Source organism: Malurus melanocephalus, unplaced genomic scaffold (genome assembly GCF_030028575.1).
Source record: "Malurus melanocephalus ecotype Western Australia unplaced genomic scaffold, MMel_1.1 scaffold_510, whole genome shotgun sequence".
Lineage (NCBI taxonomy): Eukaryota > Metazoa > Chordata > Aves > Passeriformes > Maluridae > Malurus > Malurus melanocephalus.
Genome location: NW_026623742.1, coordinates 26,886 through 42,038, shown reverse-complemented (window position 1 = coordinate 42,038; position 15,153 = coordinate 26,886). Strand labels below are relative to the sequence as shown.

General features: G+C 46.4%; 1 protein-coding gene across 2 annotated transcripts; it reads right to left on the bottom strand.

The window, feature by feature from the left end:
• Positions 1-712: 712 nt before the first annotated feature.
• On the bottom strand, positions 713-14,570 carry MTHFSD (methenyltetrahydrofolate synthetase domain containing). Of its 2 annotated transcripts, none has more exons than XM_057381431.1 (7): positions 14,395-14,570; positions 13,833-13,946; positions 12,930-13,043; positions 11,108-11,198; positions 10,205-10,317; positions 9,866-9,991; positions 713-1,744 (listed from the first exon to the last, which is right to left on the bottom strand). In XM_057381431.1, exons 1-7 carry the CDS (start codon positions 14,548-14,550, stop codon positions 1,241-1,243), a joined length of 1,218 nt encoding a protein of 405 aa, XP_057237414.1. In that variant the 5' UTR covers positions 14,551-14,570; the 3' UTR covers positions 713-1,240. The 2 variants fall into 2 exon arrangements, with proteins under 2 accessions (XP_057237414.1, XP_057237413.1); XM_057381430.1 differs by lacking the exon at positions 13,833-13,946 and adding an exon at positions 13,673-13,786.
• Between the last annotated feature and the right edge of the window lie 583 nt (positions 14,571-15,153).

Sequence of the window (15,153 nt, the reverse complement as noted above, 5' to 3'; positions counted from 1 at the left end):
TTTCCAGAAACCTTTCCTTTGTTGACCTTAGAAAAAGTTCATAGAATGACAGAATGGTTTGGGTTGGAAGGGATTTTAAAGATCATCTTGTTCCASCCCCTGCCATGGGCAGGGACACCTTCCAYYRTCCCAGGGTGCTCCAARCCCYRTCCAGCCTGGCCTTGGGCACTTCCAGKRATCCAGGGGCAGCCACAGCTKCTCTGGGCACCCTTCCCCACCCTCACAGGGAAGAATTKCTCYCAATATCCCATCTAAYRCTACTCTCTGTCTGTTTGAAGCCATTCYCCCTTGTCCTGTCCCTCCAGGCCCTYRTTCAATGTCCCTCCYCACCTGGAGGAGYCCCMTTCCATTTGGAAAGCCACCATYAGGTCACCCCTAAATCTTCCTTCCTGCAGGCTGAACARCCCCAAATCTCTCTACCTTTCCTGCCAGCAGAGCTGCTCCATCCCTCTGATCATCCTGCTGCCTCCTCTGGACTCTCTCCAGCAGCTCCAYGTCCTTCCTGTGTTGGGATCCCAGTGCTGGATGCAGCTCTGCAGCTCCAATGCTTTCCTTGAGCCCTTCCCCTACAGAGCCACCTGATAATGATGAGAACTTTTGATTTAATGTTGTATAAATGTCTGACCCTTGAGGCATAATAACCTGCTTAAAATATACTTAACAGTACTCCCTGGCTAAAAAAAAAAAAAAAAAGTTTCCAACTCTTATTTAAAAAAAAAAGAAATTCATTTAGATGCTTACTTTGACTACACGCCCAGCATCACTGGCAAAAGTGCTTCTGTTTAGAAAGGATGGCTCGGCCAAAATTCAATTTGTTTTTCAGGAATAGGAAACCAAAGGCAGCAAAAAAGGTAATAAGAGCCATACCAGATAAATGAGCATTTATCCTTACACTGGAGGGGAATGGTCATGTCCAGGCCAGTGCCTGGGAGTGCTTGCACCTGGAGAAGTTGTGTGATGCTGTCTCACCCTCACCTCTGATGATGTAGAAGAGCCACAGAGATGGTGATAAAGGCACAGAGGAACAGGATCTGCTACAATCTCCAGCAACTTGCCCAAGAATTCCATGCCAGACAAGGCACYGACAAGTTTTGACCATGGTGTATCTGCTTTTTGTTCCCACTCCAGTAATTAATACAATTTCACATCAGCAAAGGAATCATATCACACTATCACAGAGGTTGGCTTCTCACAAAAACTGAAAACATCCTTTTTTTTTGTTGTTTTTTCTCCTCCATACTCATTTGTGACTATTGATTTCTCCTTGCCCTTTGCTCCTCTGGCTCTTTGCCAGCTCCACTCTCAGAGCATTGCCCCCAAGGCTCAGGCCTTGCAAGGAGGACAYGGCTCTGTCTGCAGTTCCTTTATCCCTGTAATCCAGGAATGCCCTGTGCTGTGCTCCCTGCCAGYTCAATCGGACAGGAGTCACCTGGAATTCCCTCAGAGCACTTTTCAGCTCGCTCACTCTCAGGCTGGCAGGYAAGTTCCCCACATACACAGTGGTCATTGTGTCAGATCCCTCCAATCTGGGATTTCCAGGATCACTTTCCACATGGGGTTGTCCCACTGGAGCAGCCTGAGGTTGGGTATTTGCAGCCATCACTTTCTTGTTTGAAACTGCTGCTCTGGTGGTGTTTGCCARTTCTGGGTGTTCATCTTGGAGGGTGACATCCTTGCCAGCCTGCTTCTCCCTGGATCGAAGAGTCTTTAGGATGGGGATTTTTCCCAGCATYTCAGAGCTGACCTAAAAAGGAGGAAGATGGATATAATTATTACAAAAGGATTTCTCACCTCCCAGAAAAARATGATGAGCAGCAGGGCCTATTTGTGCCATAAAAAGAGAGGAACCTTATTATCCTGCTGCCATGCCGTGTGCCAGAGCATTCCAAATGTTCTTAATTGCTGGCCTGATTGGGAAGTATCTCCCTAAATACCCACGGGAGGACAAAAATAAACATTAGTGACTCTTGAAGCAAACAGCACCATGTGGATCCAGCAGGCAAATCGCAACCAAAGTCAGGACTACTCCAATTTGACATTTATTTACCCGAGCGCTTTCAGATCTGTGTTCTCCTCTGTGTTTGCTTTGACKGAGGGCCTGTGCTCCTGCCCTGGCAGAATCCCACCCAATCCATCAGACACTTCCATTCTGCAGAGCTCCTGGTGCTCTTTTCCCCCAGAACAGGATATCCCGTGGGCTGGGTCACACAATGAGCGGGAGCGTGCCTTGGAGCAGGGCTCCTATGGATGTGAGCCCAGCTGGGGGCAAATTCCCTGCTTGGGGCACATCCCCTCCGTGCCACCCGACCTCACACACCACCCACAGCTCCTCAGATCCACAAGATGTGCTGGGCTGGAGCTCAGACACTGCGCTTCACACTGTGAGCCCTCTATTCCTTCCWTCCATCCTTCCATCCATCCATGCCCAGCTCCCAAGGAGCTTTTCTGGAAGGGCTCTTCCTCTCAACAGCTGAACCCCATCCATGTGAGGCATGAGATGCCCCAGGCTGCACTCAGCCTGGCAGGAAATGCAGTGCTTCCCCAGCTCATGTGGTYGAGCTCTTGGCTTGCACGCTGCACTTGGAAGGAGGAGGAATTCCTACTTGGCTGCTGGACAAGTCGAGCATCCATCAACACCAGATCCAATGGTGAAATTTAGGGAGCAAAACAGAGCCTGGGGAAGCGATGGCTGAGCAAGCTGAGACCCAGAATGGAAGCAAGCCACTCCAGCAGGGTGCCACCTCTYAGGAGGCTGGACTGGAACAGCACCAGCACCAGCAGATCCCACCCAGCACACGCCTGCAGATCCCCCAGCTCAGACCTCACTCATCYCAGAATTCTGGGTCCTACAGTTACAGTCACAGCCAGTTCAGATCTGCACAACATCAAGTCTAAAATGCACAGCTCTCTGAGGACAGGAGGCCAGCTCTGAAGTGACTCGAGGAAAAGCCAAGACAGAGTGGGGGCAATGTCTGGATTAGGTAACAGGGAAATCAGTCAACAAAATTCTAATGTTTCCAGGGCTCATCTTCTGAAGAGCAAACAAGTAGGTTTTATTTTAGGCTGGGACTAAATAAAAATATAATTTGCATAAAGCCTGTCCCAGTTCTGCTAACACAACATCAAATAGCAAGGACTTGCTTTGGGGCTCCAAACAAGGAGACCCCACACTCGGAAAGGTACAGACCATTTTCACATTTTGCAGAGTTATTACTCAGTGGATTCTCGGGCCAATTTGTTTTTCTCAGCCAAGAATTCCAACTGCTGTGTTTGACAGCAAACTCCCCTTCTCTGAGTGATACAACATCAAACCCAGGGCTGAAGCCATCTCACTTTGTTTGTACTGGCCAACAATTAAGAACATTTGTTGTCCTCTGTCAAATTTTGATGTGAAATGTAAGCTCCATGCTAATTAAACCAAACAGGAAAAACATTTTTCTGTTCTCATGCAACCAATCACTCCTGAGCCCAAAGCACAACCTCACCCTCTTCCCAAGTGTTCTTACAGTTCCTTTCATCCCTAAATTAAACTCAGTTGCCAAGGCATGGGCTGGGGGTTTGGTTAGAAAAGGAAATGCTGCCAAGGGCAAACCCTCAGGGCTTTGTAGATTAGGGCAATCAGRGATRGRCACTGAGARGATAAACTGTGAAACCCCCAGGATTTCAAGGACAATCCAAGGGCAGGGTTTTGATAATCCAGGGAACAGCACASTCTCCAAGAGACTTCAACAAGGCGTCTCCTCTCACTAAGCAGATTCTGGCATCGTGCTGGAGCTCTTGGAGCTACTGTTTCAGGCTCCTGGTAACCTCTGGAAGATGAKTGACAACAGCATTTATGTTTTAGGAGGAATTTCCACTCAGAAAGGGTGATTAGGTATTGGAATTACTGCCCAGGGAGGTGGYGTAGTCCCCATCCCTGGAGGTGTCCAAGGAACAACTGGATGTGGCACTTGGTCATCTGGTCTGGGTGATCAGTCACAGACTGGACTGGATCTTGAAGGCTTTTTCCAACCTCAGTCATTCCGTGATTTTTATAAGAGCTATGATTCTTTAAAGTTCTGGTCAAATGCCACCATGAAGTGATTCTGTCATCCCTTAAAACCCAGCCCTGCACAGACACAACAGGARCCAACCTTCACCAAAGCAACAAAGGCAGCTGACCTGGGACTTGCATGTTTTTTTTGTATTAGCAAAGATATATAAAAAATATTAGACAGGTTCTGACACTGTCAATTGACACCCTCTGTCACAAGAGACAGACAGGATTTACCTTAAGGGCTGTTTTCCCTGGGGTCTAGGAAAACATTTCAGCTGGRTCAAACCTTCTAAATCCTTCCCCATATCCCCCCACTTTTATACCAAGGAAAGGCAGAAACTCAGTTTGGAGTTTCAATTCAACAAATGAATTCATTGGGTTTTTGGGGTGTTGGGGGTGAGAACTAAAAGGGCAAAGGGGGCAGTGGGTGGCAGGGGAGAGGAAAAAGCTTRTTCTGCTCTGTTGCAAAAGAGCAAACAAAGGAACCCTGTGGTAGTACAATGTGGTGCTAATTACAATCATGCAAAAAGTTCCTTTTGTCCTGTGAGCTGTGGAGGACTGCAGTGATTTATTTCYATGTGGAGAGAGGCCAAAGATATTCCTCCTCTCTTTCAAATGAGCTGCACACTTCTGGATGCTGTGCTGGCTGCTTAGCCCTCCCTAGCCTTGCCTATCCCTATCACCCCTATCTGCATCCCCATCCCTTATCCCTTATCCCCATCCCCATCCTCATTCCTCATCTCCATCCTCATCCCTATTCCTAATTCCCATCCCTACCCCCATCCCCACCCCTAATGCCCATCCCTTTCCCTATCCCCATTCCTTATCCCTATCCCCATCCCTATCCTAATTCCCATCCCTTATCCCTATCCCCATCCTTATCCTAATTCCCATCCCTTATCCCTATCCTTTATCCCCATCCCTATCCCCAACCCTATCCTTTATCCCTATCCCCATTCCCATCCCGATCCCTTATCCCAAACCCGATCCCAATCCCTGCCTACTGCTTTAGCCTAAGTCAGAATGGAAGGGACATTCCACCCCAAGCCTGGCTGATCCATGGATCATGCCCTGTGGACATGGAAAAAACCCAGCACTGGAAGCTTCCCCCATCCCTATAAAATCAAGGCCAAACCATTTATTGATGTTTTTAAACCCTGGATAGAGTGTTGGGATTTAGCTTTGAAACCAAAGTTGAAGAAATTCCCAAATTATCCCTTGACCACCAATTCCCAGACCAGTTCCACACTTCAGCCCTCTGGGGTTGACCAACAGAAGGGCTCATGGGTCTGTGCCACCAACTCTGAAGTGATTTGGGTTAAAAATAAATGCAGCAAAAACAATTAATCATTTAATAATCCTGCCTACTCTGTGCCATGGCTGGGAGAACCTTGGGGAAAGAAGACAGCAGGCTGGATAAATTCTTCTGGCACACAATTACTGGGAGGGAAATGTGGCCCCTTTCTGACAGAAACCTGAGGAAAGGAGTCTCAGATGCTGAGTGCCAACACAAATCTCTCAGCACTTAACCCACAGCGTCCACTCTTAGGACACCTGGTTTGATCCCAAAACGTGGTGGCAGATGGACTCCTGCACATCCCTCCTGGAACACTGGGGATCCCCTCACCCTCTGCTCCCCCACAGCTGTGATCAGAGGCACTTTCAATATTTTGCTGGGGAGAATGAARGATGTGTTTGTCTTCTGTCAGAGTGAGTAATGCTGACCCCTGCTCCAGCCCAGGCCAAGGCAAACAGCGCTGTGATTTCCCTGGAAGCAGTGCAATCCTGGAGTGAGGCAGCCAGGGAAGGGCAGATTTGGATTGGATTGGATTGGATTGGATTGGATTGGATTGGATTGGATTGGATTGGATTGGATTGGATTGGATTGGATTGGATTGGGTTGGATTGGAATGGGTTGGACTGGATTGGGTTGCATTGAGGCTGTGCTTATCCTGCTATTTCATTCTGCTTCCCACAGCTCCCCAGCTCACTGACACAGCAACACAAGGAGCTCTGGAGATCCCACCTGGAATCCTGTGCACAGCTCTGGTGTCCCCAGCAYAAGAAAGACATGGAATGTTGGATCCAGCCCAGAGGAGGCCACGAAGTTGGTAAGAGGACTGGAGCACCTCCCCTACATGGACAGGCTGAGAGAGTTGGAGCTGTTCAGCCTGGAGACCTCACAGCACCTTCCAGGATCTGATTGGGCTGCAAGGAAACTGGAGAGGGGCTGCTCATCAGTGACAGGACAAAGGGGAATGGCTTCAGWATGAAAGAAGGGAAAATTCAGTTTAGATATACAGAAGAAATTCCTCCCTATGAGGGTGGTGAGGCCCTGGCACAGGGTGCCCAGAGAAGCTGTGGCTGCCCCTGGATCCCTGGAAGTGTCCAAGGCCAGGTTGAACGAGGCTTGGACCACCCTGGGATAGTGGAAGATGTCCCTGCCCACAGCAGATGGAACAAGATGAGCTTTAAGGTCCCTTCCAACCCAACCATTCCATGATTTTAAGATTTAAGAGACTGATGCCACTGCCCTGGAAGGCTGCAAACACCACCAAACCTTCTCCAGTGCTGTAGATCCATCAGCCCTTCCAAGCAGGTGGGCAGAAGGTGTGTGAAAGGTCCATCTCTGCCCACCCTCAGTGATCTCAGACCTCAGACTGCAAATCAGGACCTCCAGGACAGACCCCACTTCTCGTGTTGTGTCCTTGTTTCCAGGAGCACTGAGCAAACATGGATTTAAGGCACAGACAAGGCCAGGCCAGCAAGGCCAGCACAGTTGAACATTTTATCATTCATTTGCACAAAATGTCCAAATATGTGCACACAATCCAAGGGCATATTTCTGGGAGCTGGCAGCCCGTGGAGTCTGCTGGTGTCCCTCAGGAGGAACTTATGCAACCCACATTTGGAATCCACCCGTGCCAACAGGATTCYATGGGCTCTGCAGCAAGGGCCACACTGGCAAAGGTGTTGAGATGTGTAACCACGGGTGGAAGCATTCCCTGCTCCTGCTATCCCAAAAAACACAACAAAACAAAACCTTGGCTACACTGGCTGCAGTTTCCTTCTGCTAAAGGATTTGCCAGCTCAGATGTATAAATTTTTTGAGCTTTCTTTTCCAAATATTGTATCACAGACCCAAATCAAAGCTGTTTGCTGTCAGAGGGTTTCCCTCTCTGCCACTGTTTCAACATTAGACCCAGGGATTTCCCTCAGTTCATTTCATTTCAGGAAAAATCTTCTCCTGCTCCTATAAATTTCTCAGCAAAAGAATGATTTCAAAACCAGAAGGAAATGCTTGCTAGAAAATAGTGATTTTTCCACCAACTACTCTCATTTCCCTCTTCATGAACCCAAATATTTTAATTTGTCTGCACAGTTTCAATTTATAATAAGCACAGCACAAATAACTCGATAATTGTGACAAATATAATAGCCAGTGTCCCAGATAAAGATCACAGTTACCCATAGAAAATACTAAATGAGAAAGCAAGGAGTTTCATGAATTTAGAGTTCCCCGAAACAATGGGTTAGATTTTCAWGACAGATGAAGCCAAATAATTCTCCACTGGCATCCAAATAAAGTTTTCCAGAGTGCTCAGCTCTCAGCAGCTCTTGCTGTCCTCCAATAACTCATATTGATGTCTCCAAACTCTGACCTCAGAGGCACAAAACTTYCCCAAAACACCCCTCAGCACTGCTTTTGGATCTGCAAGGGTTTCTAGAGTGCTTTGGGTGGATGTTGATAAAGATCCTTTGCTACTGATGATATTGTGGCTCTTACACTTCCTTGRAAGTTGTTTAACAGCACATAACAAACACAAGCACTCCAGGGAAATGCAGCCCCTCCTTCAGCATGGAAATGTAGCCTGGAGCCACGGATTTGTCTGCTGTGGAAGCACCTCCTTCTCATACTGCCTGGTTTATCCTGACAGCACATCCTTACAGCAATCCTCAGCTCTAATCCCATGTTTGCAAACACCTGYAATTCAAGCTCCCAAACATTGTCTTGGCCTGATCCAGCCCTGTCCCCGAGGATCAACTTTTTTGCAAYGTATTTTCCACCTCATGCATCTTCACAATGAGGTTAAGCTACTCTCTGTTGACAAAACACCATATTTAGAAGTGGATGATTTATTTATTCTCTGCCTCTTAGCTCATTTAGTTTTGCTCTGAAGAACAGGAATGCACCAGCAAAGCCAGGATTTGAAGGAGAAAAGGATGGAGAGAAAATGATGGAGAAGTAGCCAGGAAAATCCAGAGGACAAACACTTAAATAGCCCCTATCAAATCCTACCTTTTTTACACCCTGGTGATTAACCAGACCTCCCACCTCCAAAACCCTCTGTGCAAGAGCTGAACATCCAGGTACCCCCACAGGTAAAAACAAAATAAATGTCACTCATTTCCYTGTGCAATAATGGTAATTTCTTTTTCATATACACACAGCACTGTTCTGGTCCCCAAAAGACAGAAATGTGATGATTATCCCTGCTCTGCCTGGTAGTATCCAATATTCCTATTTAATCACCACATACTCTATAAAACAGCCAAACCCAGCTTGATGTGTTAAATCAACACTCAAATATCCAAATAAAGGGTCAATCGTGCTCCATTCTCAGTGAAAGCTGCAGAAAACTCAGTTTCTGCTAAAGGCACAGAAAAAGAAATAAAGAAGTGTTAGCAAGGCCACTTACTGAGAAGTCTGACACTAAAACAGACAAATTGATCACAAATATGTTGGCAAGATGGATGGAGCACAAGGGCTAGGCCTTCAACACAATTACATTCAATAATATTCTAAAAAAATGACAATTCAAAAATAATTCAATGGAAAAAATGCACTAGGGCAGACAGAATTGTTATTTATTTATTTATTTATAACCTCAAATCCTCAACCACAGGCAGGGCARAATGCTCTCCCACCACTGGAATAAAAATAGTCCTGGCTAGAATTTGTTTGTTGTAGATACATTACCTAAAGAAATTTAACTCTTTTTGTTGGTTGGCAACTCTTAACAAACAACTTTTGATTTCCCTGGAAGTATTCCCTTAGAATTCTTCAGTTTCTGCAAGATATGAGGGCACAATTCCTCATTTCAGCATTCCTCCTGTACTCAACCATGCAGGATTGTGTCTGCTCCCTAACTGGGTGATTTTAGGAATGGAAATCCAATGACAAAGAAAATGTTTTCCCAKCAGGAACTTCCAGTAAAACATTTCACTAAAGATTTCTCTGAAACTATTTGGGAAGCTGAGGAAGTTTCTGACACTGGGCAGAGGGGAAAGGCCAAATCCATAATAGAAGAACTATCAATAAATAAGGATTCATATTTGAAGTCACTGTTCTTCCACCTGAAAATGAGGTCCAGACACAGATTTATCCTTGGAAAGTTAATACACTACAGAAACAGGAATGTGCCACCAGCAGGCCATGTTTTCCTTTCACAGCCAGAGCAGCACACCCTCTGCCCACCAGCTCCAACCCCCAAGACACTTCCACTATCCCAGATTGCTCCAAGCCCATCCAACCTGGCCTTGCGCACTTCCAGGGATGGAGCAGCCACCCCATGACAATCCATTGGATACAGCAACCTCAGCTGCAGGGATATATTTCTGCTCCTCACCATTACCACTTAAAACACACTGAAAATGAATGCTGTTGTTTTGTTTCACCTGACAAATACATCCGCCCTTTTCCCGAGCATTTCTAATAAAAAAAAGTGTTTATATAAAAATGGTGGGTTTATCAACAGAATATTGGTACCAGTAAGACAGCATTAGCAGAAGTTTAAGCTTTAACTTGATAGTTAAGGTTTAACTTGCCTTGTGCCACATTATTCCCTGAGGTTTTGGTCGCTTGCAATTCGTCTGGATAGTCCTTGTTGGAGTGAGAATGTAATCCACAGTTAAATCATGATCATCCAGGAGCTCTTCTGCTATGTCAAGCACCTACAAGGACCAAGAAATTTGCTAAGCAGTTAAAAACAAACTCCCTACAATTGTGCACCATTCCTGATGTCCTGTCACATGAAAATCCATCAAAGACAATAGGGACAAAGATGCCAAACCAACATCCTTCCTTGCCTCCTCTTCAGAAAGAGCAGGAAGTGTCACAGAGTTCCCTCCCCACTGGAGAGGGGATATTTTAACATCTGAACTCACCTGGCAGTCGTGCACAATGGTAACTACRGGTGTGTCCTCCTGCACTGCCCCCATGGACACCATCATTGCATATTCCATGTCTGCATAACCTTCCCCTTTGCCAATTCTCCAGCCTAAAGCACAGGAAAGTGGAAAAACAAACAGCAGAGTGGGAAGCTGTTGTTAAAATCATGTAATTGAAGAGTGCAGTCTGCAACAGATAAATCAAGTTGTAACTCTGGAAAAAAAATGTATCAGCATCTGTCACAGAATGCAACTTTCCTTGAAATAAGCACTGAATGAAATAAAACATCCAATTCAATGAATTCCTAAAGGATCCCAGAAGCTTCCCATTCCGAATAAACAAATTTAATGCAGTTAACACAGCAGCTTATTTAGCCATTGTATTTAGAACCTTCTACTCATGTCCAACACAGGTTAATGTGGGTAAAGAGGAGGCTGGGTCACACACAAAAAACCCTGTTATTTTAGGCAAGGGATAAAGTCAGTGGAAAAATTTTCAGCACCAGCAGGTTTCCAAAATACTAGAAAATGCAAAATCTGATCCCCAAAYGGGTACTGAATCAGCAGGTCTAACACATGTCCATCCACACACACTGAGTGAGCAGAGCACATCTCTGAACAGGGAGCCTGTCTGGATTCCTTTAAAATAAAAATAATTGCTTGCCTCAGTAGTTCTCCTGAAGGCCAAAACATGCTGTGACCCACACTGCTGAGTGCCCACTGCATCCTTCAGGCATTGCTTCTTCCTGCTTGGATTGGGAGCAGGGATTTGCCACACAGAGGYAGAACTCAAGGCCACAATTCAGCTCCAAGGATAAATCTGTCTCTGCCACGTGCTGTGGCCTCACTGACACTGTGGATTGGAACTTGGGGCCTTTCTCCTGGAAAGCTTTTCCTTACCTTTTTCAGAGACAGCCACTGATCCCACAACAACCAAGTCCACTCGTGCTTTCCCATCCAGCCCCACAGGCACACTGTACTCTTTTACACCCTGCAGGAAAAACAGCATTTGAGGTTTGCAGACTGCAGAGTTTTCCAAGCACTGAGGCAGAAATCCAGGATATTTTGATAAATCCAAGTAACTCCCCACGTTTCAAAGTGTCTCTTCCATGTATAGCCAAGCTGTACATGTCTGGAAAGTTGTCCCCTAGGGAATCCTAGAATAGATTCCCTACTACAGTGACAAGAATTTTGGCACGCTGCAAGGAGAGCTAAGGGAGGTGGGCACTTTTATAAGCAAGGTTATTTATTTAGGATCAAAACCTGATATTTAGAAATATTTTTTTTGAAATCTGTTCTTAAAAATGAGGGCAAATGATACCTCCTACCTACCCACCCTTCCTTACCCTAACTTGAGGAATACCAGGGCACTACAAACGCTTGATTTAWTTCTCACATACAAATAAAAAAGTTAATTTAGACATAGACAGCTGTAAAGAAATCTAATGTTACACAAAGTGATACAATGTTTTTTTTCTTCCCTTCTCTGCCAGCCCAACCCCACCAACCCCTCTTCAATCTGTTCTCATTTTAACAAAATTCGGTCCAGATTGCAGAAATTAAAAATTATGTTTGCTTGTGCTTTTAAATATCAGAAGTTCAGAACTATTAAAAAAGTATCTTGTGATTCAACTGCTCTTAATTTATGTGTACAGCACAATGCAAAYGCTCCTCAGACCAATTTAACCTTTTGCTCAGTATAAATTAACAACATTAAAATCGCAATAAAGAACTAAAGATTTTCTGTGTAGAGCAAAAACCCCCAAAATTGAGTAATTTGTGGCTGACTATCATCAATAATGCCCATTAGCCACTTCACAGCAGTGTGGTAAGGATTGTTTGCACAGTGCTTTGTAAATACAARCTGCCAGCAGCATTTTTTCATTAGTGGGCTGGGGGAAAAACCAGACACATGGTGCTAAGATCCCAGATCAGACACCAGGCCAAGAGAAAGGTCTCTTTCAAAAGTGCTCTTCAGCCYTGAAAGGCTTAATTAGTTAATGACTCCAACAGAACTTCCAACAAAGAAAGTCACTACTAATTACCAGCTMTTTACAACCTCAGTTGTTTATGGAGTTACTGCAGGATTTTATTGCCTTTAGCAGGAGATAAAGGAAGAAATAAATCTATATAGTGACCGATTCATTCTGTACAAGTGGGGTTTTCATTGCAAATAAAGACGGATGTAAACTCGGCCAGGTTTCTCTGGCAAAAGCCTTCAGCTGCACAGTCTGAAATTGTAACACGAGAGGGCAGCAAGAGACCACGCTGCAAACCCAAACCTCACCACTGTTCGTGCCTCACTTGATGCAAATGCCACAATTCAGGTTTCTTTGGATATTTTATTTTAAAARAACTCATTTTTCTTATCTGGTAACACATAATATTCTACTGAGATGATGCAAAAAACTGTGAACACTAAAATATTCCTAAAGAGGGTTCAGCAGCCCAAAACTGCAAAATGCAGGAGCATGGATAAAGATCTAACTCACCTTTAAAAGTTGCTCACTCTATTCCACAAAGCGGGGAGATACATCAATACCATTCTGCTAAGCCTAAATTTTCTCATTATTTAGATGATATTAATGGCAGTTGTGTACACAAACCCAGGAATAATGTCCTAGCAGAAAGATTATCTGTCGTTTTTCAATTTTTAGCTGATCTGTCTACCACCACAACATCCCACAAATTAATTCAGCCCTCCCTGATCCCTCATTCCCACCTGAGATGTGGCACATCTTCGCAGGATCTCCTTGGTCGCCCCTGGAGGGGGAACAATCCTATTGAACAGCCCAGTTCTCAGGCGTGGTGTGGGAACCAGCAAAGTCTTCCTTGCCTGGGGAACCACATTAAAAGGCTCCTTTCACACTGAAGRAATATTTTTACTGTCACAGAGTTAAAATGATATGGCCAAATATTTCATTTGTTCAATTATAGTTAATGTTGTTGATTGCATAGTGCTTGTAAGACTAATTCCCTCCAATATAGGAAAATTCCAGAAAAAGGTTTAGTTAAGAAATAAAATGAAATACATACTTTTAACCTTCGAAGATATCTGAGGACATATCTTTAAAGACATTCCTTTTTTAAAGCCATCTCTCTAAATAGCTTTACAAGAGATATTAGCTTCAAACTGGCAGAGGGCAGTGTTAGATTGGATATTGGGAGGAATTCCTCTCTGCGAGGGTGGAGAGGCCCTGGCACAGGGTGCCCAGAGAGGCTGTGGGTGCTCTGGAAGTGTTCCAGGGCAGGCTGGACAGGGCTTGGAGTCACCTKGGCTAGTGGAAGGTGTCCCTGTCCATGCCAGGGGGTGGTATGGGCTGATCTTTAAAATCCATTCCAATCCAAATCATTCCACGATACCTCTTGATCCAAAGTCCACAAATAAGCTCCACATAAAAACTCTTGAAGATGAGTTTTTCTGTCCCCTCCCAGCTCCTCCTGGGGGTGCAGAAGTGCCGTTACCTGCAGAGCTGCCAGCCGAGCACCTTCCAGAGGTTTGTCAGGATCCACCTTCACCTCCCGCGCTCTGCTGAACACATCCATGTCCCTCAGAGAGCAGCARGCCTGCAGAGAGCCCTGAGGGAGGCAAGGAACCGAAAGGAGAACATTTTTTTTCACTTACTCCCAGCGTTAGGAAGCGAGCATTCTTCTGGGGAGCATCAGGATTTATTTTTACAGTAGTGGCAGCTTTGAACTCCTGCAAGCTCAGAAGCCTCGTGGCAGCATGGGAGGCACCCTGTTTGCATAAAATAATGTATCACTGAGGAGTTTACAGCAGAGATGGACAATGTATCACCATTCACCCACTACAGAAGCTGTTTTACCCAGATTTTCATTGAGGGATGTTAATTTTCTGTTAATCCCTGGAAGGATCCAAGGCCAGACTGGACGGGGTTTGAAGCAATCTGGGATAGTGGAAGGAGTTTGCGCCCATGGCAGAGGGAGGAACAAAATGAGCTTTAATCTCCCACCTCAAACCATTGTGCCATTCTGTAATAATTCACAAGGTGGTTTTGTTTTCTTTCCTTTGAGGGCTGTGGGGTGCTGGCCCGGGGAACTGTGAGGAACCACGGGGGCCCTGGCGGCCTGGGCTCGGGGCTGCAGGGCGGGCAGGGCCCGAGGCGGCTGAGGGAGCAGCAGCAGCAGCAGCAGCAGGAGCAGGAGGCGGCCCAGCCCCGCCGTACCTTGAAGTTGGGGATGCGGCCGCGCACGGGCCGCGGGAACTCGGCCAGGCCGGCGGCCTCCAGGTGCTCCCACACCTTCTCCCGGATGTCCCACTTGGAGGCGGCCCCGCCGCGGGGCTCTGAGGGCACCGGGAACCGCCGGCCCGGCCCCGCCATCGCCGCCGTGACGTCACCGCCATCCCCGCCCGCTCCCTCCCCGTGACGTCACTGAAACCCCGCCCCTCGCCCCGTGACGTCACAGCCGCGCCCTCCTCACGGTTGCCCCCTCCGGTTGATGACGTCACCGCCGCCAGACCGCGCCCCCTCCGGTGCGCCCTCCGKTCCGTGACGTCAYCSCCGCACGGCCACGCCCCCTCCCGCGCGCTCCCTCCGCCGAGGGGCGGAGCCTCCGCGTTGGCCACGCCCCCTTTCTGCGCGCGCAGCGGCTACGGCAGCGCTTAGGGGTCAAAACGCTTCGAAGGCGAAGTTGGGGGGGCAGGATGAGGAAAGGTCAGTGCGGGCCCGGCTTATTTGTGGAATTAAACATAAAAAAGGCTGTGCTGGAGCATTTATGTGAGRCTGCTGCTCGCTTTATACAAATACCGTGGGTTTTCTGTCACGTCGTATGGCTGGGGATAAAAACGCACCCTGCTTTTTGTAAAATAACATTTTACAAAAAATTACATTAATGCCCACATTAATTATTTTTCCATTTAAAATTGGCTGCTGGTGAATAAAACAATATCCAGCCTCTACGTGGGTTTCCCAGTCTGCCGGCTT